A 26,460-nucleotide genomic window follows, 5' to 3' on the forward strand; every position below is an offset into this window, starting at 1 on the left:
TCCATAAATCTTAGACTGTCCGTATCACAAACAATCACATTATTCAGAGAAAGTACAAAGAAGGGTATATTTCACTCCAGCAGCTGTAATCCTGATGCATGAAGCCCTGTTACCTTGATTTCATAATCCAAGTATTTTCTTTTTAGGGATACAGCTATAGTGAATATACAGGCAATTCAATATATCTACCAACTGGTTCTGGAATTCTTTGGTAAAGCACTTACAATTGCTCTCTTGATAATCAAATTCTAATTTAATAGAAGAGGAATAAAACTCATAGTAAAATTATGCATGTACAGGCCACCTGCATTTGAGACTGATGAATGGGCTTCATTACTACATACATTCACAGGGTCTGATTTTGACTAGCCTTAACATCTTAGCAAAGGGGGATGAAAGGAGGTAGTCTTCTCATGGCATTATAGCAGGCAAGTCAGGGGAAACGTCAGAAGAAATAATCAAATGTTCTAAAATCCTGCAAGAGAGAAGAAAGCCCATTCCCTCTCTGATTGACCCTCTCATGACCCTAACAACAGGCTACTAGTTCTGGCCTTGTGTGAAACTCTCTTTCAGAGTGCAACTTTTGAAGTAACTCTTCTCTTAACATCCATTCCTGTGCAAAGTGGGGAAAGTATGAATGTAGAAGCATCCAAGCCATGATTTCTTCTCCAAATTCTTCCTGGAACAACACAACTACATTCTGCCACTTACATTACGGGCAAAGCCCAAAGGCTTTTAGACCATATTGCGTTTCTTTCTCTGGGAGATTTCAGTATAAGATTTTCATTTTAAAATTACCAAGGAAAGAATTGCACCTCTTCCTCCCCTCTGCAGAATTGTAAAATTTCCTTTAATTTGATACAACTAACACATTTGTGTTACATTCAAAGAGCATAAAACTACATTGTTCTTGCTTATTTGTTTCTTTTAGGAGTTTAGCTCTTACAAATTGGATTGTAGAAAAATGAAGTCTCTCTACATAGGCTGCAGAATCTTTTTAATCCACCTCTGTTGCTTAAACAGGAGATCCCACCATCCTTCCCACCCAAGCCACATTTGTCCTGCCTCCTCCCTTGTGTTAACACATGTGTTTGTACACCTCAGATTGAGGAGCTGATCCGGGTTAAAAATGCCAAGTTAGTTTAATTCAAACTGACCACAAGCAGGATTACTATAAGTCCATGTGTACACACATACCTGTACATGACATATGACCCCCACACTACAGCAGTTGTGAAAGTTGTGAAACCATTAGCAAGGTCAAATGGTTTCTTAAAAGCATTCATATCTGGGATCATCTTCTTGAAAACTTCCCCTTTTGTGTAAGTAAACGATGACATGGTTGAGACAGAATGAGTTTGAAAGACATAAATTACTGAACTGAAAAGCATGGTGCCGTCAAACTAATACTTGCTTCAAACAAAGTCTATCCAGTGAGAGATCTGAGAAGCATAATAAATTTAATTCCAAGAATAGGCTAAGGGGTGACCTGATCTAATTGTAAGTGGGGAAAAATTTAATAGTGGAAAGTTCTTTAATCTAGCTTTAAAAGGATGTAAGACAAGACTATTCCTGGTATCCAAAACTAGACAAATTTCACTTAGCAATAACCACATTTTAAACATCAGGAGCTGGCCATTGGGACAACTTGCCACGAGGCATGCTGGATAATATATCACAACGTCTAAATCAAGGTTGTATGTCTCTCTAGAAGACAATGTTGAGAAGCTGCCCAGGTAAGTGCAGGAGTTACGAGGTGGATTTTAATGGCCTGTGCTATGCAGTTAGGCCTAGAGCATCAGAGTGGTATGGGTCTGCCTTAAAATCTGTTTAGATTCCTTGTAGTTCTTTGAGAGTTGTAGAAAGCAAGACAAATGTGTGCAAAGACAGTATCTACTTTGGTCTGCTGAAACCATTCACTAAGAAGTGCTTGTGCTGTATCCACTATCCAATAATTGAAGCTTATTGAGAGCAAACAAGTAAGAGGAGTCATACATGTTTTTTATAAGGCAATTTCTTATACATTATAGTAACCTTGTTATGAAAAACTACCCATTTTTGTCAGACGACATGTGCTTCATCTACCAGAATGTATAAAGCATATATAAAGAATGTATAAAGGCTAATGGCAAGGGCTGTGCAGCGCATGAATCATAAACAAGAGGAAAAGTGGTCAGTTAAATCTGCCCATGTCTTGAATTCAGTAGTCTTTGGGGTAGATGGAAGTGAGGAAAATTAGATATAATTTTTAAAAGATCTCCTTTATTGTTTTGAAATTTTATTCAAGCTTCAGAGAGTAAATTGCCAATGAGAACAAATACTATAAATCCAGTACATCATGGTTACAAAATGAGTGAAGAGAGCTGTTGGTCAATCAGTCAATCCCAATATGTTTGCCTCACCATCCAGGTTTGCCTTCACTACTACAGTATGCATTTTCAATACGGGTGCACTGGAGGCCTGAAGTCAAGCTGTGAACTCTGCTGTAACACATGCTCATAAATGGGAGAGGAAAATCATTGTTCTTCCAGTTTCTCACATACTCTGGCTAACAAAATACTGTTCTAGTTTCAACGGCTAAAACAAATCCATCATTTCATTTCAAGTGAACACAGCCATGTTCCATCAGAAGAGACTCTGTCATAGTATTGGGGAAAATATTTTTCTATTTGTCTCCATTACATGTCAATTTCCTACTTTATTGCCTATTGAAGGCTTCTCAAAGGCACACATGGCTGTTCTCAAACGCCCTCTCTGATTTGTGTCATAGTAGGCTGTTGTTAAAAACTGATCACCTGTCCTTTCTGCAACATCTCTCAAACCTCACCTTCCAAAACAATGTTAGGAAGACACACTTTCCTACTACAACTTACTGCCCCTTGGCTCTCAGTAAGGAAAATCTATATTGCCTTTTCTCTAAAGGGATCATACCAACCTTTTCATCCTTCCAGATTCTACCTTTCCATAAGGGTGATCCAGGACTAATTAAGTTCACCCTATCACTCATCTGGAAAGGCAAAGAGCTTACAAGAAGAAAAAGAAACTGTACATCCACTGAATATTTTCTAGAGTTCTCTTCACTCTGAAATTAAACTCTTAAATATACTAGCTTAATTCAGTGAGGTGACTTTTTTAAAAATCACTTCCTGAAACAACAATCATAGGGGCAAAAATCCTCAATGACATTGTTAATCTTGAGGAAGCCACAGTCATACTTTACTCATCTGAAAACCTACACTAGCACAGCCTGGGGAAAGAGGAGTAATTTGTGTTCTCAGTTTCAAGTACCTGACTGAAGAAGTAGTCCCTGAATCCTGGCAGATGCAGACTTCCATTTCAGAGCTCCAGTGATGGATTCATGAGGGCTGCAGCAAGGCTGGCCCAGATCACAGGTGCAGGACTTGCCAGGTGGTAGGCTCTCGAAAAAGGCCTTCTCAAGAATGTCTTCCTACCCACAAAGGACTGCTACCTGACTGGCCTTGCACCCTGGCCTAGAAGACAGATTTAAAGACAAAGAAAGGAATCACTAAACTCAAAGTGTAAAACCTTCTCAATAGAACCACAATAAAGATTATACTGCAGTTCAAGAAACTGATGCAAGGTTGTAACAGGGAAAAAAGCATAGAGCCTACTGGAGGTGAGGAGGATTTAGAGACAGGACTTATGTCCAAAAAGTACTGAAGAGTAGAAACAGTGAGGAAGGAAGTGGGCAACATGAGAGAAAACTAGGGACAAAAAAGAAAAGAAAATAAGAAATAATTTAAACTGAATAACCAGGAAAATTTCTCTTGTAGCAGAGGAATTGAGCTGTGGAACTGTCACCCCAGAAATGAACAGGGATGGAAAAAAGCTGTGCAAACAAAGCAAATCAAACAGAAGAAAAAGAATTGAATAACCCAAGAAGCTTTTCTCACCTCTAACTGCTGCGATTCCACCACCTGGATTAGCTGGTAAACTTAGGCGAGGTGTAGCTACTGTCACAAAATACCCATAGAAAATGGAGGACTAACACCTCGCCCCAAATCAGTAGCATGTTACTGATAGAAACAGTTTTCCATGCTCAGGAAAGATTATAGGCTTCCCCTTTAAGGGACATTTAAGCATGGGAGTATTTTTTCTTCCCTAATGATAGGAGAAGGAAGTGAAGGAGGTCAGAGTCCTGTAGACCTCTCTGCACTCCCTGTGGTCTAGTTTAGGAGACTTAAAAGGATTCAGATTAACTGGGGTGGCTTTGCCGATTACATACAGAGAGGAAAATGACCCCATGTGGTAAGTGTTTCCAGGACAGCTGCTGCGTTGGTGAAACACTGCTGCATTCCAGAAATAAACTCCTACAGTCAAATTAGCAGCTCGAGTCCTCTCTCCTCAGAAATGTGCCTTTACCAAGTTGCAGCAGTTCCCAGATGAATGGGCAGCAGCACAAATTCCTGCTTGGCTCCGCTTTTAAACAGAAAATGGTACAAAAAGATGTTTGTACAATATCAAATCAGTCTTCATAGTCACATAATTGTCCCACATTATTGATGGGCTCAAAGCAAAAACCAGAAAATTAGGAATACTTCTGGCTGGGATGGAAAGTTAAAAGTAGCATGGTTCCCCAACACTCCAGGCTTGTCATGAGTTTTTCAGGTCTGAGTGCTTATCAGGACTTCGGTGTAAGAGACTTTGAGTTTAATTCCCATGTGGGTCAGTAGCTACCAAGGCAAAGTACTGAAGAAGCATGCAAAAGATTACAATCTACATTTGAAGCAAGATAGGAGGCACTGTTGCCCCTTGCCTGGCTTCTTCTAGCTCCCAAAAGGTAGTGCAGAGCTGTCCTCTCACTACAGAGGTGAATTCTGGGCTATGAAAGTAAATTTGTTCAGAAGCCCCAAGGCATTCATGTTTTACTGAGACATACATTAAGCAGCAAAACTACATGAGACAGCTTCCAAGTTTACACAGGTTTACAAATACAAGTTTACAGATGGCTGCATTGGGGAAGGCCCATGAAATCCTGCGGAAAAATAAAAGCCAAAACACCAAGTTTTCAACAGATGACAGGGCACTTTTTCAGTACTCTGGACTCTCAGGGTAGGTGGTGTACAAGAAGCAGGCTGCTCCATAAAACCACCGAGTGCACAAATGTTTGTGGTCCTTCGTCTTTCTTATGCTGGACTCTCACCTTAAAAACCAAATATCTTGTTCTTGTCCAAATACCTCCTCTGTCAGGTAAAACCTGGGAAGGTGTTCCCAGATGCTCCACTGCAGAAGGAAGGTACTGTAGGCACATCACTGCCCCTCACCCAGAGATGGGAAAGATGAAGCCAGAAGCCATTGCTGAAGTCACAAGGAACAAGTATCAGGATGGCAAAGGCCCTGCTGAGTGTTACAGTGTAGTCACCATTTACTTCAAGAAACCTTCACCAACTGGTGATACAGGAATGCAATGCTCCTCTGACTCAACACACCACCAAACCGAAACCCATCAGGTGACTAAACCTCTGCAGACCTATGCATTGCAGAGCAGAGGATGTTATACATTGAAAACAAACTCACAGCTGCTGCATAATGTGGTCTTAAACATAAATACCTGAAAGTACCCTCTAACCCATTGCCTCTTTCCCTGTAGGCTTTTTTCTGCTCTGCAAATTCCACCACAAGCGCCACCCAGTCAGTGGGAAGGTACAATCAGAAAGGATAAATTCAGGAAGCATCATTTCTGCTTAGCTCAGCCTTGCTCCCTAACTGCATTTTTGTCTTCACTGCTACTTTCACAGTGCCATAGCTTATCTATCCTAGGGACTTTCACAGCTTTAGAAACACTGCCTATAATAGTAGAAAAACATTCAGGGTAAGCAAGATCAGGTACCCCAAAATACAAATACTGGATGTCTGTAACAGAGTATCATGTAAACAAGTAAATCAGCTATCTGCAAAGAGTGACAACACTGGTTCCAGTTGCAAGAGAAGCTGTGAGGACAGGTATGCCAAGTCAAGTTAGTAAGTCACCTAGTCCCATATTCTATCTCTGATATCAACTGCTAACAGGTGCTCAGGTAAGAAGGGAGAATGTTTTCCCTGCTCTTCACCTTGCTGCAACTTTGCAGACCTCACAATCAGTATCTTGGCAGCCTGTGGCTTAGGGTGTTCCCTCAAGACCATAACACGTACTTGCCACTGATGAGTCCATGTTCCATAAATTCCTCGATATCTTTTTGAATCCATCCATAACTTTGCCACTGAATGATGCAGAGGCCAATAAATCCCACAGTTTAATTTTGTGTTATGTGAAAAAATAACTCCTTTGGTTTAAAGCACTTTTTTTTAAAGAAGAAAGGATGACTACAGCATTGAAAAAAGGGAGAAAACACACATGCAAGTATAAAGATACCAAGAACATGTAGCAGAGCTCTCTTCTTCACTAAGAAAGCGGAGATGCTAATTTTGCAAAGCAAAGAATTAGGCAGGTTTTACACAAGAAAATAAAGGCCTATGCTCTTTTTTTGTTATCTTTTAGTTAAGTACACAGCAAGTAAAGCCACCTGTACTCTAAACAAGCCACACTTGCAGCAATACATTACCACAAATTCCTCTCTCCATTACCCTCATCTTCCTTCTAGCCACAGACTTCATGACTGACTCTACCCCCGGTAGTCTCTTGTCTTGAATCAGACTGGAAGCTCTTTCAGACAGAAGCTATCTCATGGCTAAATGCAGCAGCCCCAGCAGTAGGGAATGTGTCATCATACAAACAATGAGGGCAAAATGGAAGCAACAGCCAAAGCTGCCAGTACAACTCGTAGCCATAGTCTGAGAGCTAGTTAAAAAGAAGTGGAACAGTCACAGCATGAGATTTATTAAGTAGTAGATAATAATTTTACATTACATAATACACAATGTTGCATACTATATTAAACCCAGTATTGTAAGCCTCAAATGTTCAACTGCTGATCAAGTCCCAAAATAAACATAATTATATTCTATATGATACATTGGTGGTTATTCTTATCATCCCCTTTAAAAAAAAAAGATAGTTGGCATTGCTTTTTAGTTGTTCCCTGCAACCTTGTGGTCTAGACACTTTTCTTCTTTTAAAACAAACTGCAATTTTTCTCATCATTTGCTTTCACATGGTAGGGATGTAAAGTCAAACATCAAGTACAGCAATAAAGTTGTTGGTAACATCAGACAGGATGAAGTATAGAAATGATATATAGGGTAATTAAATGGTTCTGTAAGTTATTTGTGTATCTCTGTACATAAGTTGGCCTGACTTAATAAAGAAGCATTTCACAATAGCTTTTTGGCCCTCCTGGCTTTGTGCAAGATTCTGCAATACCCCCCAAATGGTCCCAAGCTTTCCTGGCCTTCTGACCTGGCTATGGGAAGCTGCAGAGACCTGCCTGGGATTCCTCAAAACACAAGGACACATCCAGAAAGAGAAAGGGTGCAAAGCACATACAAGTACAAAGCAGAGAGAAAAGGAAATGGGGAGCATGATGAGCAAGCTGCTCTTTTATTTCTACAGGTGAGAATCCAAATTTTGTAGTTATCAGCAATGGTCCAGCTAACAGTGTGAGCCAAGACCAGTTCATCAAGTGATTGCAACTGGTGTCTCAGGGGGAACAGTGTGAGGTCTTCCCCAGCCCACTGTGCTGCAAGGACAACTGAGAGCCCAGAAACAGGCAGGAACATATGCTCCCCCACTCCTCACAGGCCCATAGTTGCAGAAGTACCAAACAGATCCTTAGGGCTGATCTTCTGCATACTGTGCTCTTTGGACATGTTTCATGCATCTATAGGGGTGGTGTAGCTGAGCAGACAAAAAGCACTGCTCCTCCAGCAGCTCCTGTAGCAGGTGGGTGTTTCTCCCTCTGCCACCCTGAGGCCAGAAAGAAATGCCTGACTTCCCAGGGCAGGTTCGGAGCTTCAGTGCAAAGCAGGTGGGATGGTTCATCATCCACCCCCCATCAGCCCACACAGGTGGCTAGAAGTTAGCATTGGGCTCACAGGATCAAAAGTGCTTAACCACCCTGTTCCAACTTACAAGCAAGACCAACTGGGGGGTGACTGCCCATTGGCCAGAAAGGGAAAGGGAGGAAAAAGGATGGGATAGATGGTTACCCTGTGACATGATAGCCTAAGACTTTACAGAATGCTACAGACCAAGACACTGCCAGCAAAGACTCAGGATAGTAACTCACAAACTACCATGTGCAGCCAATCTCCATTAAGCACTATAAAATAGCACTTTGTGAGCTACCTCTCTGCACATGTACCTCTCCCTGGGAGCAGACAGACAAGTGGTAAACTCAACACATGTCTAGCAAGGGGTTTTTCTGGAATGGGTTAGCAGCAGAGGAGCTCTTCCTTTGCACTATCCTAGGTAAACAGAGGATGTTGCTGGTACAAAGTGCCTCAAAGTGGCAGAAACAGCATTATCTCTTCAGTGCTGTTTCCTGAAGGATCAATAAGCCAAGACAATCAATTCTTCTGGCTAGTCCTTATTCCCCAGGAGAAGCTGTGGCTCTCATCCCCCATCATTTAACCCTTCACAAACATAGCAGCAGCCCCATTAATTCTGTCCTCCTCAGTCACACATTCCACAAGCCCATGTGCCAGAAGAGACTACAGAGCTGGAAGTAACATAGCCAGGTGAACACGGTATTGCAGAGAGGTATGGCCCATTACTTCAGCACAGCAATAACATGTCTATATACCGCCCTTTCAGCACATGGAGGCATCCTTGCATCTGATTTCTTTGTACGGGATAGAGGGTCCCAAAGATACCATAGCTCTCTATGCCCCACTACTTCTCTGTGCAGGGAGTATAAGGCGCTCCCAGAGCACCAGCTGACACTCACAGAAGGGGGCTGCATAGGCAGTAGCTGGCACAGACAGTCATTACAGACAGTCACAAGAGTAGAGACTATTTAGACACACAAACCTGAAGTTTAATCCTATATAGCAAAAAGAGAGTAACAGGGATGGGGAGAAAGCTCAGCGAGAATGGAAGAATCATGTGATTATTTGCAACGTAAAAAAGGGAATAGGGACTACCGGAGGCAAAACACAGGACTATACTCAGACCCTGCAGTAACACAAAGCATTTCGCTGTGATCATGCAATTCTCCACAGGTCATGGAGAACAGGCAAGCAGGAACCCCATTTAAGATGGGCAAAACACATCACATCAGTGAAAGGGCTCACCTTAGACTGAACAGGGAGTCTGTGTCAGAGCTAGAATTAAAGAACAACAGTGAAACAAACAGCTTGGTATAAACATTGGCCATGAATACATTTAAGCTGTACACAGAAGTTTCCACCTAAAAAGCAGTAGGGCTTAGGATAGGCTCCTAGAATGACTTTCGTGCGAAGCATTAGAGAGGATGCTGATGCAAGGAATCCCTTCCCAGCCCATATCTCACTCACAAAATCCTTGCTGTCCTCCCCCATGCAAAGACAGCATTAGCCAATGGTTATAACTCAAGTGCTGCCATACTCTCAGTGCTACAGACTGGGTCCAAAAAGTATGACCGAGCCAATCATATTCACATGAGCTCTTCACCAATCTACATACGTTCACATCACCAACAGAGGAAGGTTGAAATCCCCTGTACTAGGCCATGGGGACACGATGCAAGAGGGAAGAACTTCTTATTTAAAGAGAAGCAGTAGAAAGAGCTGCCAATGAGAGTAACTGCAATTTTAAAAAGCCCAGGAGACCTGTGGGAAAAGAAAGGCCTGAGGATGGAGAAAAAAGCAAACAAAAAGAAAGCTGTCTGGTGAGCCTGGTGGCAGACATACCCTCTCTTCTCACCCAGAAAGTCACCCTCTAGGTCTTGTGAGCTTTAGAGGGATGTCGATGAAATGCCTAGGTTTTAGTATACGGCTACCAGTCATTTGCTCCGGCCTACTACAAAGAGGTGATCACGGGAGGCTAGGGAAAAAAGAACTTCTGGAGTACATTTCCTGCTGATCCAGCAAACACGATTACGAAGAGAAAGAGAATCCATTCTGACAGCAGCATGAAACTCTTGTGAGCAGGATCATTCGTATCTCACATGGTTGAGGGAAAGGAAAGGGCAACAACTCCTTAATGAATAAAAATAGCCACTTATGCTTCCTGCTCATACATGCTGGACATATGCTTTCCAGTATCCAAATAACAAGATTTAGTTGCAAGTTTTATCCCATTAGAAAAGGTAATTTCCCTCCCCTAAAGACACAGCCCTTTTTCTAGGGACTTTCAAAAGTCCTGAGACTTTAAAAGTGTCATTACTTTCAAGTCATCATGTCAACTAAACTGTGTGCTTTAAAAGTTTAAAGAGTTGCAGTATTTTCTTCCCTGAAATTCCTACACTACTATAAAATCATTTTTTAAGCACTTGGGGCATGCATGGAGGACAACAAGAACACAGTAGCTTTCTATGTAGCTTGTGGAAAAGTTGAAAATGAGTTTTTACTCCCCAGTTCTTCATAAACTGTATATATGCCAGGCAAAGCTGCACTGAAATGCAGCCACCCTCAGGGTAAACGGCAGCAGGTCATTCATAGGATTCAGCATAGCACCAGAAAGGACAAAAAGAGAAGGAAGAGTATTTTGCCTGAAAGGTCAGCAGAAGAAATCTAAGTATAAACTGCTAGGCCATGGCCACAGCAGAATAGTGCAGGAGAGGAAAAGGCTGAGGCAAACAGAAAGGAAACGACGATGGGAAGGAGAGGATGGCAGGAAAAATGTTATACAGTGTTCAGCTCAGCCACAGAAAGCTCCTGTCTCAAAGTGATCTGCTGTGGGTCCCAGTTATTAGAGGGAAAGAACACAATTATTACGTATTTCAAATGCATTTAATAAAGTACACTCTAGCTGATGGTGCTCTCCTCAGCAGGTCCAGGCACAGAACACAAAGAGAAAGGGGCCTCAGGCATTCACATCAGGTCGCAGTTTTAAATAATTTTTAAACTAGGGCAAGGTGCCAATTCTTACCTCAAGGTGCTGCACCCAGATAGACGTGTCAGCAAAACCACCAAGTTCGGTGGATACAGGATGACCATTGATACACATGGCTCCAGAACGAAACAGTAACTTACTTTTTTAGCCAAAATTTACCACTTTTGAGTAATAAACCTGGAGCTTCATCTCAACAAGAGTCACAAACACCAAATTCAACCAAAGTTGAAGGTAATACTAGGAGTAAGTTAGCTTCCTATCTGCTTGTCTTACCAAAATCAGAAAACCTTTTTGGTGGCTTGTACCAAATGTATTTAAAAACAAAACAAACAAAAAACCCCAAACAAACAAACAAAAACCCAAACCAGCAAAGTGGGGTAACTCTTGTTGCCAGCATAAAACCCTCTTATTTTCAAGCTATGCACCTGTGTCAGTGATTTGCACTTTTTGCCATGGGCAAACCAGCCACTGCAGATTTAAATAAGATTGTTCTCTGTAGATCTTGGAATACTTTTGATGGCAGCCATGTATCATTTTACAGGCAGGGAAACTGAGGAACATGGAGATATGACTTGGCCATGTGTCAGAAGACAGCAGGTTTCTATCCCCATTCCTTTTCAGGACTTCTTTTCAGAAGAGAGGCAGGATCATGGCACAGTTTTGATTTTGAGCAGTTCACCTGCTGTAGACAGATTTTCTAAGTCCAAGCTTGGGGCAAAAAAGCTTACTGCTGGCTAGCTCACAACATGCCAGGCCTTAGCAACACAGAGGTCCTCTGCTTGCTGCAGGCAGGCAGGCCTGCTCTTTTTCAGCAGCAGCAGGGTCTACCCAAGCATGTATGATGAACTCATCATAAAAGCAATCAGGCATTAATTTGGTCAATCATTCCTGTGACAGCGAATCCAGTTCTCCAACTAGACTATTTGACGCAAGACTCCAGCTGAACTGAAGGACAGAAAAAATGCCTCAAAAGATACCAGCCTACAGAAGTAGAACAATTTAGATATTGACCCATCCACACTTCTCTTTTTTTTTTTCTTTTTTCCAGAAAAGGTTACCCAAGAGTTAAGTAGAACCAAAAATAAAAAGCATTAAAAAATTAAATTGGGTCTTCCAGGCACTAATAATAAAAAGGCAGCCCACCCTCCAATCCTCATTTAGAACAGTATTTATTTGGAGTTTCTATTAGGCTGCTGCATGCACTGCATGTATCCTGCTTCACTAAAGAAGAGCCTTTTTGAAGCATCACTTGACTTTGTTTTAAATATCTCGCTACAGTTTCCATTTTAGCTCTGTGAGATGATTATTTTCTCTCACCAAACTGAAGTTACACAGCAGTTGAAAATGCTGATGGCTTAACTGGTTTCCTCCCCACCCCCCCCCCCCCTCCACAGCAGCCCTGAGGGGTTTTAACTCTTTCTGCAGCACTGAAATCCTGCTTTTGGAGTTCAATGTTTAACTCGCGCTGGGAGACTCATAAATATTCGGAGTCACTCTCTCCCTCTCTGTTTGATTAGGAAATGAGCCTTTAACTCAATGTAATCCCCAAGCCATTAACAAAAAAGCCCTCAACAGCTCCACTATTAGAATTTCACTCCTAACCCACAGAGGATTGAATTAGATTAACATAACTACCCGCAATCTGAGTTTATTTTCTGTGCCAGATAGAAATGTGTCTTCAGGAAAGGAAAAGAAGAGAGCGGGAGAGCAAGCATAGCATAATGAAATGTAAAAATAGAGAGATGAGAAATAGATGGACAGATGTACAGGTGAAGTGATAAAAGAGGTAAGAGAGAGCAAGAGAGAGAGAGAGCTACACAATCTTTAATAACTGGCTGCTGGCTTTGGGGGTTTTATTCAGAAGGCCCCTAAAAACACAGAACTGTTTCAAGAAGAGTATTTTTTTTCCTGCTGGTGTTTACTCCATATTCTCAGGGATTTACAGCGAGACACCTGAGCATGCTGTACTCCAGACACCTGTGCAGCAGATTTGGCACAGGTTTTATTTATAATTCCCAAGAGATGTCATACTCAGCAATGAAAGGAGGGGCGTGGAGAATCTGCATGTCAATCATTACTTTGCAGTCAAAAGAAACAAATAAACTAGGATGAAACAAAAGATGATTGTTGTTTGGTTTTTTAAGGAATGAAAAAAAATCATGCAACAGTCCTGTGACAAACTACACTGTGTAGAATAAGTCAGTTTGGAGGTTGATAGGTGCTTAGTCCACAAAACATGAAACGTTAGTGAAACAGAAACTAAATAACAAAGACTTTCTTCCACACAATGCATCAAAGTCTTCCCTCTAACCACAGATAACTCCCTCCCTCCCTCCAAATAAAAGTGGTCCCATAAACCACTGATTGGTATGCTACAGGACAGTAGATGCTTGGTTATGTTTTCCAAATGCAGTAATAAAAAGATATGGCAAGTTTAACAGGGGAAAAGACCCACATGCGGTTAAAGAGAAGGATAAAGTCCAGCAAATTATGTGGACACAACTATTGAATAGTCCAAACAAATTCATAAGACTAAATCTTTTCTAGCTTTATACGTGGAGGACTTCTTTGGGAATGCTTGGATTTCTGCAAAAGTGTATAGTAAATGAGTTTTTGCAGTAATTCCCAAGTGTAGTCATGCTGATATTTCTGTGTGTGTAAGGAAGAAAAAGATTCAATTTTTATTTTTCAAGTGATAAGATGTCCCAGTTTTCAATTTTTAGGTGGACCTCAGACCAGTTATATGATAGATTCTTTGTTAGTTACAGAGTCAGCAATTTCATTTCTCTAACGCCTTTCAGAAAAATCTGCTCTCCCTTTATTACACAATAATGTTGCATTGTCACAGAGAGGCAATAAACGTAATATCATGCCAAAACAAACAGAAAAGGGACTTAAATAATTTAAATACATCCATTTTTAAGTAAAGGAAAAAGACTTAATAATCGAAATGAAGCTTCCTATGATGAGAATGGTCAGGCTGACAGTTTTGTTTTATTTTGGGGGAGGGGAGCTTCATAGCAAGCATGTATTGTAATGATCATTTTGGACATTATTTGTGTATGTAAATTCATTATGTTTATCCATATTGTCCTAAAAGCCTTCCTTACATCTGGAATTCTAGCTTAAAGATGGAGTATTTATATCAATGGTTAAAAACTTAGAAAGAATTAATTTGTAGTCAGTGTTTTTTGTTCCTAGAACTTAAGTTAAAAACTTTGAGTATTATAAAATGTACGTCAAAGAAATACAAAATAAAGAACAAGCCTATTTGTCACCTTTCTACAGTCCATCCAAACAATTCAGCTATCATGTATTTCTTAGGACTTGATATTTTAACTGTGAAACAGCTCTGGTTTTATTATTCCATTTTTATTAGACAGTTGTTCCTCCAAATTATTTTAAGTTTAGCTTCATTTTATTTGTTGTTACTTTCAAAAATGGTAAATTGTGGGGGGGAAGGTTGTAGAACATATATTTCATGAGAAATTTATACTAAAAAAACAAAATTAAAATTTGTAATATTGGCATTTTGAGAGGGTAGACATTATAAACACAAAAAATCGACGAATTTTGTCTATACTTAAAAATAAATATAAAAACTACATTTTGTAAAAGACATAACCCAAATCTCTGAGACAAAAATATGAAACACAAAAAACCTTTGTGTTTTGACAAAAATGTTATGCTAAAAGCTATTAATAAAACCCAATTTCTGACTAGTTATTGTCTTCCTTCTCTTCATATTCCTGTTAACAAAAATACTCCAAAAGTATATAATTGCTCAAACATTTTGCATTTTGGCTACTTTAAAGAAAACACCTTGTTGGTGATGAGAGAGTAAGTTCCTTCTTTGATTGCCACTGCACCAACTTTGCAAAGACTTGCACCCCTCTTGTCATTGAAGAGGCTTCAGTTGCTTTGGGACTTTTAAAATTAAAGAAACATCAACTGCTCAACGATAAATGCATTCAGTAAAAGCAAAATTTCATTTCATCTCCCTGCTAAGAGGAGGTTTGATATGAAGCTGGAGGGGGGGGGGATGTTGTTATTTTTAATAGAAGAAAGGGTGTCGCTCGGTTCTTTTAAGACAGGACTGCTGAAGTTTCCAGGTTTGCCTTTACCAGCATGGGATAAATAGCACCTGTCCTTGGTAAGCCCTTAAGCAGAGCTACGTTATATATTGACCTTTTTGGAATGCCAGCAAACCTGACCATTTCTATTCCCAAAACAAAACTGTTCCACTCAAACTTTCATTTGCTTATTTCCAGAGGAAAAAGCCACTCTCAAACAGTGAAACCGCCTGATTTCTACAAAGTTCTGAACTGACTCCTCTCCTTGTGGGTCACACTGACCTTCCTTTGACAGTGTGAAAATAGAAAAAAAAACATTATTACCTTTAACCATATTGAGATGCTGCCATAATTTTTAGCCCAAATAAAAGGATTGGTGCACAGCAACATTTGGATTAAAAAAAAAAAACAACACACAAAACCAAAAACCAAACAAAAACCAAACCCATAAATGCAATAAAAGGTAGAAGTTTGCTACTTACATGCTGCGGGCTGAGAGATGAAGCTCGAGGCTGGAGTAGAATTTCCCTTGCCCTCAGGTGTTTCTAATTGCTGATTAAATATCTTTTGGTTCCGCCTGCACCAGCCGACAGTCCCCTCTGCGTCTCTGCCTCTCTTTGTGACTAGGACACAGTACTCCGAGTCCCAACCTATAAATAGATCCCAGCTCTGTGATTGATATAACAGGCAGCTGACAAAAAAAAAAAAAAAAAAAAAGAGAGAAAGAAAGAAAGAAAGAAAGGAAAAAAGAAAAGAAATAACCAGGTCTTAGGCAAAGCAGCAAAAGCTGGGCTTTTAACTCTGCACTATGCCCAGGGAGGAGTCCCCCACAGTCACCCGTGGGCATCAGAAAGAGAAAGTGCAAGGCAATTACTTTCCCAGCAGCATTACAGCAACTTGAGGCATGTAAAGCGAATGAACAAAATTCAGTGCACAAAGAAGGCAAGGGAAAGCACAACTGGCAGACTGCATCCAACTCTTTTGCAATTGAACAAAAATAAATGCCATTTTAAAAACAAGTTGGGGATTCTGACAGAATGAGAGAGGAGTTCAGAGTTGAGTTCTGGGGGTTGGTCCAGGTGTGCTTGTATTTCTGCTGCAGAATAAACTAGGGCTAGTGGGTAGGTTAGCAATTTAACAGCTTGGCAGTCTACTTAGGGTCTCTGCCCACAAACACTATTTGATGAGGCTGTTCCTGAAAACAAAACCGAAGGCATTGATGGTACCTCCCCTATTGACTCAGCAGAAGTTACTTAGCCCTCAAGGACCTGAACCATCATTCCTGCTCATGTCCTTGACTGCCAGGAGAAAACTTAACAAGTTACAGATATCAGGACAGCTCTTCTGCAGAGGCTGAGCTGGGAGCCCACCATCTGGGCAATGACTTGAGAGAACGCATCAGGAATGCTTCTGCCTTGGTCCCCATTAATAGATGTAGGGATAATGGTCCTGGATTTTTCCATATCTAACCTCTACAGGTTTTCCTGTTAGTGCCACAGTCAGGCAAGGCCAAAAGCTTTTCCAGGAGGAAGCTGGTTCTTCAAGCCTTCGCCAACTCCTAGATATTTGTGATCTCCAGTAGAACCTTAATGGCTACGCAGTTTCATAGCAAACGGACTCAGATTAATACCAAGGGAAGGGTGGGGAAGAAGAGGGAGAACAGTAGGCAGAGAGAGGCAAAACAGCTTTCGCTACACTGCTACCTTTGGCAGTATCTCCTACAATCATCCCTAGCACCATGCTCAGCTCTGCAGGCAAAAGTACTAGTGCAGGCAGAGTACCAGATCCACCAGCCTTCTTTTCAACATATTGCTAGACTTGCTTGAGCTGAGATGGTAAAGAAATGCTGAACTCATAAAGAGCAGGATAAAATCCTCAGGCACCAAGCCCATGCTGAACTCCATGGTTCTTTGGCTCAGTGGCTAACAGTACCTGAACTATTTAAGCTAGTTTAGGCATGTCTACACTGCACTGCAGCTGCTGCTCTTGCTGGAGTAAAGAAAGTTAGTTCAACAAGAGCAGCTATCCTAAAGCAAGGCAAGGACCCACCACAGCATAGCCAAGGTCTCAGGTTCAGCTGCAGCTATTGATTATGCGGGAAGATAAAGTAATTTCCTCTCTTTGGGCCAAATCCTGCTGCATGCATAATTCACTTCTTGTCAATATGCTTTGTGTCTAAGCTGGTAGGATTTAGTCAACGAGTTTTTAAAAAAACCACCCTTCTCGCAGGATAGGGGCCTGATGAAGCACTGGGCAAAGACTCATGACATTTAGACATTTTCCTCAGTTGAGCTACTACTGCCCTGTGTGAAGTCTGGCTTGTCACTTTACCACTGTTGCATATTCCCCAGCTTTAAAAAAACAGAGATGACAATACTTAACACCGCACTTTAAAGCACTATGATATCTACAGATGAAGAACTACAAATTAAGAGGGGGAAAAAAGAAAAGTATCTGACAGGATGAGCTCCAGTGTGGAAACACACCCTCAATTCCCTGCCAGATTCTGGTCCTTCACCTTCACCTAGTTGAATCAGATCTCAGATAAAAAAATTACCTGACCAAACAAAGAAAATTTTGAATTTCTGCCCTCTCATTTGGGCTGGCTAGTACAAGATGTTTGGGGCTTTAATATTGAGAGCTGTAAAACATTTTACACTTCCCATTGCCATCGGAAGGAATTTTAGAAGCTCAATGCACAGAATAATCAGGCTGAGGGATGGCAGATCAAGGTCCCAAAACAGGGGCACCTAAATCCAAGAGTCACTTGAAAAATTTGGCTTTAACAAAGGCATAGTCACATAGTTCCTGAACATGTTATCACTGTCAGACTGTTCTTTGCCATTCTATATCGCCGACATCTAAAGTTCTTCAAATAGTACGCTGTCAAGCCTTGTGTTGTATAGAACAGCATCATCCCTGTCCCATTACATTGCCATGGCCCAAACTGAAGCCCAAGGAAACCCTACAATGTAGTCTAAATAACAAGGGCACTTTGGGCACATGTCAACCAGGTAGCTGGGAAGCTCTAGTCAGTTCTCAGGTCCAGGTCCAGTGTTTATCATTGGCATCCCATATCCACAGCAGAGCAAGACCTGGGCATACATTAGTCCCCCATCCTTCCACTTTCTGCTTGGAGGATGAAGGGATGAGGACTTGCCAGCATGACACAGTTAGCTAGTATGGATGAACCTTGAATGGAGTCAGCATTCCTCCATCCTTCCTCTCTGCCTTAAGACAGCAGGATGTATGACCTTAGTTGCTCCCCACTGGGGTACCCAGCAATCCAGAGAAGATCTGCTTTAGGTAAAACTTCAGGCACAAGTCCCCTACCCCCACTGCCAGCACCCCTGTGCATAAACACCACATACTACCAGCCTCCAGACTCAGGGTGAGGCAGGGAAAGAATCCAACAGACTGAATGCCCACTTCAAAACACAGAAAAAAAAAAAAAAAAGCCAGAATATTTCAAAAGCACCCTCAGATACATTAAAAAAAACAAAAAAAGAACAATGTCAGTGACTTGTAGACTGCTTTGCACATATAAATCAGGGCAGAATTTGCTCAGCTGCATTCAAGCTATTATAGAAGAATGCAAAATATACTTTCCTTCTAATGACAAAAACAAACAAAATATCACAGCTACCCTTTTTTAGATAGGGACACAGCAAAACCAGTTGAAGCTTGAAAATACTGGTCCAATCAATGGAATCTTCCAATTCCTCCCACCCACACATTTAACCACACAGATAATCTTTGTCGCTTCTCCCATGAGCCTCAAGATGCTTCTGTGCACATCAGATATATGTGCCAGAAATTTAGACCTCAGAATCACTGCTGCTTTTATATCAGGAAATGCAGGTATGAATATAAGTTTTAAAAGATAAATTGATAAAGTCAGCTCTGCAGTTTCCAGGGCCAGCCACAAACTGAGAAGAATAATTGTAACACACAACAAAAAGTTTCTTTGGCAAAGTCAGGCTACTGTGAAAGAGTCTCACAAACCCAAAATTCCAGGACAGCTGCATTAGTGCCCTGCTGGATCTAGTGAGCTGTGAATTCCACAGATTTCAAACAGGGACTACTTAAACACCAAAAAAGATACTATAAAATGATGACTCTTTTCACATAAAGGAAACGAATGTCAAAAAACTGCTCTTCCAAGACTGTGAAAATAACAAGATAAGGAATAAAAGATAAACAAAAGGAAAAGTTTGAGTAGCAACGCTCTTCTGGATGCTTGGCACACATAGTATGACTCTCAGATCTGATTTAACAGGTAGTTAAATATACTATGCATTTTGATACAAAGCATGTACTCTGAGAAACAGCAAATGCTCAAGAGGGAAATGCTGATATAATTGTTAGGAGTTTAGCTGTTTTATTTCCTTATCTGATTTTAATGCTGCAAACTTCATATTACTTCAACGTTCTTCTTCTGTGCAACCAATATCCATAGCAGGTTATTTTTTGGCACACGCTGAACCTGAAGTCAGCATCCAGTTCTTTCATGTACCCTCCATGGTGCATGCCATGCTGCCATGTCAAGTCTCTGTCATCACCAGGGAAAGTCACACTGCTCCATTAATACACTTGTAAACTTTGCTCCTTCTTTAGCCCCTATATATTTTATTATTTCTTAGGAAAGTGAAAATGACTAAGATTTTAACAGAAGTCCCCTACCAGATTTAGCCATTCCAGCTAAAGATGTTACCACCCTCCAGCTGCAGATTAGGACTCCAAAATCTCTTTGTTTTCTAAACAGCTTCAAGCAAAGCATGTCAGGTTAGGACTCAGGAACTTTCCTGGATTAGGCAGCACCCAAATCTATTCTTCCATTTTCCAAGCTGTGGGCAGAGAAAAGTCTTCACCTGGCATAGCTATTTGCAGAGTTAGGCTGTGGAGAGGCACCATCTGTGGCTGCTCAGCAGACGTGATACCATTGGCTTTAACAAGAACAAGAGCAAGCACTGAAGAATGCCACTCTCTCTTGTTTTTCTGAGTCCACCAGTAATAACAATGCACTAATGAAAAACAGCTTGGCCTGACCAACAAAACACATACCAAAGTGCGTTCAGAGACTGTCCAGAGTGAGCATTCAGTTCTACACGTACACACAGAAATAAAATCTGTAAGGATTTAACTAAAGCCTGCAAGCACTAGGACAATCATATGCTGCATTACATTTAAACACATGACCTTTGCCAGTCTATCACTTACAGTATGATAACACAGTTCCTTCTACCCTTACCTCATTTAGAACTTCCGCTTCTACTGCAGAGCCTTTGCCTAAAAGGGCTTGTGTGTTTACACCCAGCAAAAAGCAATGAAACAGAATAAAACTTCTTGGATGTACTCCTGCCTAAATTGTGTAACCATGATATTCTCTCATGGGAAACCACCCTCATCTTCTTCCAATCACACGCTGCAAAGCGTTTCACCAATGTTGGGCTGTCAATTCCATCACTGGGGGCAGGCACCTTTTGCGCTTTCAACGTGTTGTGGATGCTTTGCAGAAACTCATTGCTGTTGTACCACTTGTTTAGGACCTGGTTTAGCACCAGCAAGTCCACACCTGTGCTGGCAGGGCATTAGCTGTGCACTCAGACAAATCTCAAAGCAGCCCTGCAGCCTACTAAGGTCGGCTTCAGGCAAGAGATACTGTTTCATGTTCTCAGTGACCTTGGCCATGGTGGGGAGGGAGAGGAAGCGTGGTAACTGTCATAATAAAGCTCGTAGCAGTTTTGATAGCAGGAGAAGGGGGACAAAGTGAGATTTAAACCAGTTCTGGTGCCAGATCAAATAGGCACCAGGACTGCCAGAAACGGGTTCCCCTTGGGTTTTTGGTTTTGTTTTGTTTTTAATTCAGATTCCTTCAGACAACTTCTACAAAACTCAAACAACTACATTATAACCACAGACGGGCCTAACCGTGATGTCTGGCTCCAGATCTAAACTCGTTACAGCCAGACTGGTAGCTCAGCTCCCCAGAAAAATCATCACTGTTTTCCAAATGCATGTGTTGGTGGGGTTATTACCGCTCCCTCTTCTCCTCTCCAAGGAGAGGCTCCATATTCTTTGATTGTGTGTCTTGCTCAATTAAAAGATATTTTCTTAAAAATAAAAATGAAGGCAAATAACTGATGAAGTTCCTCAAAGGAAGGGGATGCTCCTGGCTGCAGACACCCAGATGAGGAATAAGCTTTTCCAGGAGAAGCGCTTCGCGTGCAAGCTGAGGGGTTTCAGGGCTGCTCACCTGCCTCCATCCCCCACTGAGGGAGTGCCTGCAGGTCGGCACAACCCAGCGGAGCTCTCAGAGGAATGCGAGGTGCCATGCAAGTTCCTCAGCCTCTAAAGCGAGAAAATAAGTAAAGAGGAATTCTGCAGTGGGTCCCTCATGAGCCCCCTCCAAAGCAACACCACTGATCTCCTGTCCTGCCTCATCTCCCCATCAAGTTAATTGTGTCTGAAGAGCCCTTACCCTTGCCCTGAGGTTGGGACTCTCACTGGTCTGAAGGAGAAGGTGAAGCTCTCACCCCCGTCAAAATACCATCAGGCAAGTGTCACACAGCGTGTCCGCATCTGGTGTCTGTGGTGAGGTACTGACTGCGGGCGGCTGCAGGGCGGCCTCTGTGAGGAGAGGCCAGGGCTGCCCCGTGCCGGACACAGCCGGTTCCAGCCGGCTCCAGTGGACCCCCCGCAGGGCACAGCTGAGCCCCTCGGCCATGATGGTGGTGCCTGGGGGAAAACATGCTTAAGAATGGACAGAAAACACCACACGGGCAGTGAGGAGTGAGAAACGGCCCTGCAGACACCTAGGTCAGAGCAGAAGGAGAGGAGGAGGCACTCCAGGTGCCAGAGCAGATAGTCCCCTGCAGCCTCTGCAGAGACCGTGGTGGAGCAGGTGGATATTTTCCTGAAGGAACTGCAGCTCGCAGCTGGCCAAGGTCAGCCCACCACAGTATCTCACAACAGATAAAAAAAAAAATCTGCTTTGTTCAGCAGCTCTCCCTCTGCACCCGCGACCCAGGCAAGCAAGCGCTCCCAGCCAGGTGATCTCCAGCTGACGCTGCCAGGGCTCCTATGCCAGGTAGGATACACCACAGGGACGGGTAGGAGGAGACAGGCCACCAAAAATAACCCTGAACAGTACTGGAAACTGTCTTGTTACTGTGGGAGAGAGTATCCTCCCACACAGATCACACCAAACCCCTACCTATAACTCCTGACTGATGAGGGAATTAAACCATCGTATTTGGGAGGCACTTGAGGGCACACATGACTTTCGCAGACACGGCGATGTGTCTGCCGATGCCTGCCTCAATTCCCTCGCTGGCAGTGAAATTCTGCCACCATAATACCGCTCCCTCACTGTGGGTAAATCAAACACGAAATGGCAGGCTAAACATTACCCTCACAGAAGCCTCTCTAGCACATAAAGCTACAGCAAGGTTCACTTGCACCCCAAGGGGAACCGGGATCCGCATTTCCAGCTAATGCCTCTCAGCTCTGTGCAATCTAAAATCACTTCTGAGCCCACTCGGTGACTGCCAGGCCCTTGGCAGAGAGCTGTAAGCCCTTGTAATGTGTTGAACAGGCACAGACCCAGGTAAAATCCCCCCCCTCCCTTGTCTGTCTTTCTTCAGGCTAACCATAGTGAGTTCTACGGAACTTTGGCTCGGCTTCATCTCAGCAATAAGTGAGGTGGTTTCTTCCTCTTCACTGAGATTCTGCTGCAGTCTCCTCAGCCTCCTCACCCCATCACCTCCAGAAGACCTTCTTCATCTCAGTGCTGCGAGTCACCTCTGAAAGCTCTCCTGACCCAGACCCTTCCCGCCTTGCAGCCTGGAGCGCCTCAAAACTCAGAGCATTTCCTCTCCAAGAGCGTGGAGAGAAGGGAGGGGAAAAAGGAAAGGAGCCTTTTCTTTAAATGTAGTTACCCATATTTGCAAGAAAGAAGGGTTTCGCAAAAAGATTTAGTATTCCCTTCCTCTGCTCCCCAGGCAGTCAGAAACTCAGCTCCCCAGCACTGAGCTCATCCCAGACGAAGGAGCAAGGCTACAGCGTGCACCGAGAGAGGACAAGGTGCAGGGGCCAACTGTGCTGCTGCCGAGCTTTAGTGCTTGTTTCAGTCACTCAGGATTTGGTCTGAGGCTGCTTTGCACTGAGAGAACGTGAAGGAAGGGCCACACACACGGTCCCAGCACAGAGATAGCAGCGCCAGGGGCGTGCCAGGATAATGTGCCCGGCACTCAGCCCCCTCAGCCAGCCGGAGCTATGTGCTGCCAGCCAACAGCCTGCCAGGCTGAGAAGGAGCCAAAAACCCAACAGTTCCTCTACCGACAGTCTTGGCATGTGCCACAGACAGCATCCCCCCCGCCCGGCAATGCCTCTGAGACCCTGATGGGGAGCAGGCAGTGCCTGACCCCACCCCGCAAGCTCCTGGAAGAGCTGTGGGCTGCTTCTGGGCACAAAGGTGCCCTGCAGCTCATCACAGATATTTAAAGCTGCTGGAACCTGAGCTGGAGCTCAGGTATAGGACAGTCTATAGCAAGCTATATTGCCCTCCATCCTTCTCCCCACCCCCCACCTACCCCCTGTGAAAAGATGTCGCATTCACTGAGGCTTAACAGTGAGTAGGAGGGGGGGGGAAATAAATCTGTCAATTCTTAACCTCAAGTGGATTTACCCAAAGCCCCTTGGAAACAGCTGCTTGAGGAAGGTTTCTGCTGAGTCCGTGTTTCAGATGCAGACATTTGGTTGCTCAGTCCCTTGCTGCCGCTTTAGTCTGTGCTCTTGCCACACCTGGACCTGTCCTTGCCTGGAATAACCAGTCCCTTCCATTGCTTCTGCCTAGGGCCCTGCTGCTGCTGGGAGGTGAGACCCAGCTCCTGGCCAGTCCCCTCCCTTGAGGAATGTGTCACAGGCATGGCCTCAGACACACTCGCTCACGCACAACCTGGCTGCAACTCCCCACTGGGCACAAAGAGGAAGATCTAAAGCAATCACGGTAGTTTCTTCCCTGACACGCCGTGTACCACGCAGCTCTCCTGTGCTCACAAGCTTGGAAAAAAAAAAACAAACCACCATGAAATCACAGCCTTTCTTTAGTACCTCTGTGCAACACCAAGCTCTGTGCAAGAAGTGTCAGATTCAGCCCTCTGCATCTTTGCGAGGCAGGACAGCGGCATCAGAGCACTTTGCAGCCGGGTAACAGAAACTCCAGGCGAAGCAGCCCCATTTTTACGTCACACAGCAAATAAGAGTATGTTAGCAAAACAGAGATATACAGGGCTACTTCAGCATGCTCTGAATGAGCTGGTTTGGATTTTGGCAGAAATATAGCCTCGTTCATATGGACTTTATATCCAGATGAGAACCAGGCTATATTAATTCAAATGGAGAGCCCCATGAGATTGTATCTGAGTTATCACTGCGTGGTGCTCTCCTGTGCCCTGTAAATACACCTTAAGTAGCATAGACAAGAACAGAACCTCTCTTGAATACATCATGTGCCTTGTCATGAGATCCTGGGATTCATTCACCTGGTGAAACCCCATGGAAACTTGCAGGACAGACTGCCTTCTGCTCTTTGGAAGCCTGTTCTCCAGAGCTGTTGTGCTACATCTGCGTCATTCTTCTGGAGAAGTTTCTTTTTGCCACGTTATCAGATGACACAATTCACATTTTTAAATTTGTAGAAATGGGATGTTGGAAAACATATAGCCTGTGGAAATATTTTCATGTCTCCTTCTTAAGTTTCCAAAGAAAACAGCTAATGTTTAAAAAAAGTTATTTTATTCTTCACTTTCTCACTGGTCAATAGCTCACATCCAGGCAGAAAGCAAGGCTCTAATTTGGAGGCAGGTGGACTGCTGGTTTTAACTATAGGGCATTTCGTATTTCTTGACTGTATCAGCAAATTCCCCAAGAAAACACTTTCCTAAAGCTTAGTCATTCTTTATGAAATTGAACAAAAAGCTGAGTTTTAGAGGAATTCTTTGGAAGTCTTCTATGTTAACTACTATTGTTCTGAGTGGTGGCAGTAATTTGGAGAAATTGTTACTCACTCCAGAAAACTTTAATCAAAGAGCAAACAAGCAAACAAGACTTGACACCGAAAGCCACAGTATCAGGAAGCAGCCCCCTGCCCTGAACTGCTCATTGATTCCCTCTTTCAAAGGTAATTTCTGCAGCCAGGTTCTCCATAAATGCAAACTGTTGTTTCACCTCCTTCCTCAGAGTGTGCGAGTCTGTGCAGAGAAACTGCTTCTGCATTGCTACATTACGCTTGCGAAATGTTACCTGTTCCCCTTGCAAATATTGTTAAGTGAGTCATGGACAGCCTCAGTGGTCCACGTAATGGCAAGATTGCAAACAAAATCCATTCAGCCATTACCTTTATTTCATGGTACAGAGCAAGCAAAGAGTAAGGAAGTTTCCTGACAAAAACGTCATTAATGCTGTGCCATGACAGAGATGACTACATAGTTACTGTTCATCTCTGAGAGTTAGTTTGTGTTGCCAGATGCCTCATAAATGATAATTTTTACTACAACTAATTACAGACACACTGTGGTGACTCCCCAGCCAGACTTGTAACCCTTTTATGTTATTATTATTATTATTATTATAAGCAGCATTCAGAACCTGGGCCCTTTGACACTAAACACCACGCATATGTAAATATGCAAATATGGTCTCTACTGCAAATGCTTTGTAATTTGAGGCCTGGCCATTTTTGTATAAATGTAACTATCCCACTTCACGGGAATGATTTTATAAGAATATTGCACTGAACAAAGTTATATAACTACAACCACATTTATGTTAGTCTAGCTTACATCTCCAAAGAAGCTATACTGCACTAAGTATGTCATACCAAAGTAATATTCATGCCAGAACTGTACTAGTTTACTATACCGGGATCCAAAAATCACACTTAAACCAGTACTCAAAGAGTCTAATATGATGAAAACTGGGGCACACATAAGCTAGAGGGCAGAAGATACAGTCAGTACAGACATCAGCAATTTCACATCTGCACCACAACTTACCTCCTGAAAGAATCTTCTACTGAAAATTTTGGGTGTGCATTGCCTTCTCAGGTACCTGAAACAAAGATGCCTTGTTTCCAATAGCTTTCTCTGTTGTGTTTGACTGGCTTTTTGACTGTATTATACCGAGGCTGCAATGTTACTCACCTCTTATTAAATTCCAGGGAATCCACATGCATTAGCAGCATTATGAATGTCCAGAAAGAAGGAAGCTTGTGCCTTACTAGTCACTACAGAATCTACGAGAGACACTGACCAACCAATGGATCCTCCAATGCACACATTGTCAGATGTGAGCCTCAGCTGAACTCTCCTGTAATTGGGGCATTTGGACAGTCCCTGTCCCATGTGGATCTCCTGGACTCTAATAAGAGTGAGCTCATTCTGCAGTCTTTCC

General features: G+C 42.7%; 1 protein-coding gene across 1 annotated transcript in view; it reads right to left on the minus strand.

Moving 5' to 3' along the window:
* ESRRB (estrogen related receptor beta) overlaps nt 1-15,622 on the minus strand; it is a 135,931-nt gene extending 120,309 nt beyond the window's left edge. Inside the window, exon 1 of the mRNA XM_030031463.2 lies at nt 15,489-15,622. Within this exon, the coding sequence (XP_029887323.1) occupies nt 15,489-15,490 (2 nt within the window). The 5' untranslated portion in view covers nt 15,491-15,622. The remainder of the gene's footprint in view (nt 1-15,488) is intronic.
* Between the last annotated feature and the right edge of the window lie 10,838 nt (nt 15,623-26,460).

The sequence above is a fragment of the Aquila chrysaetos genome, chromosome 2, assembly GCF_900496995.4.
Source record: "Aquila chrysaetos chrysaetos chromosome 2, bAquChr1.4, whole genome shotgun sequence".
Taxonomy (NCBI): domain Eukaryota; kingdom Metazoa; phylum Chordata; class Aves; order Accipitriformes; family Accipitridae; genus Aquila; species Aquila chrysaetos.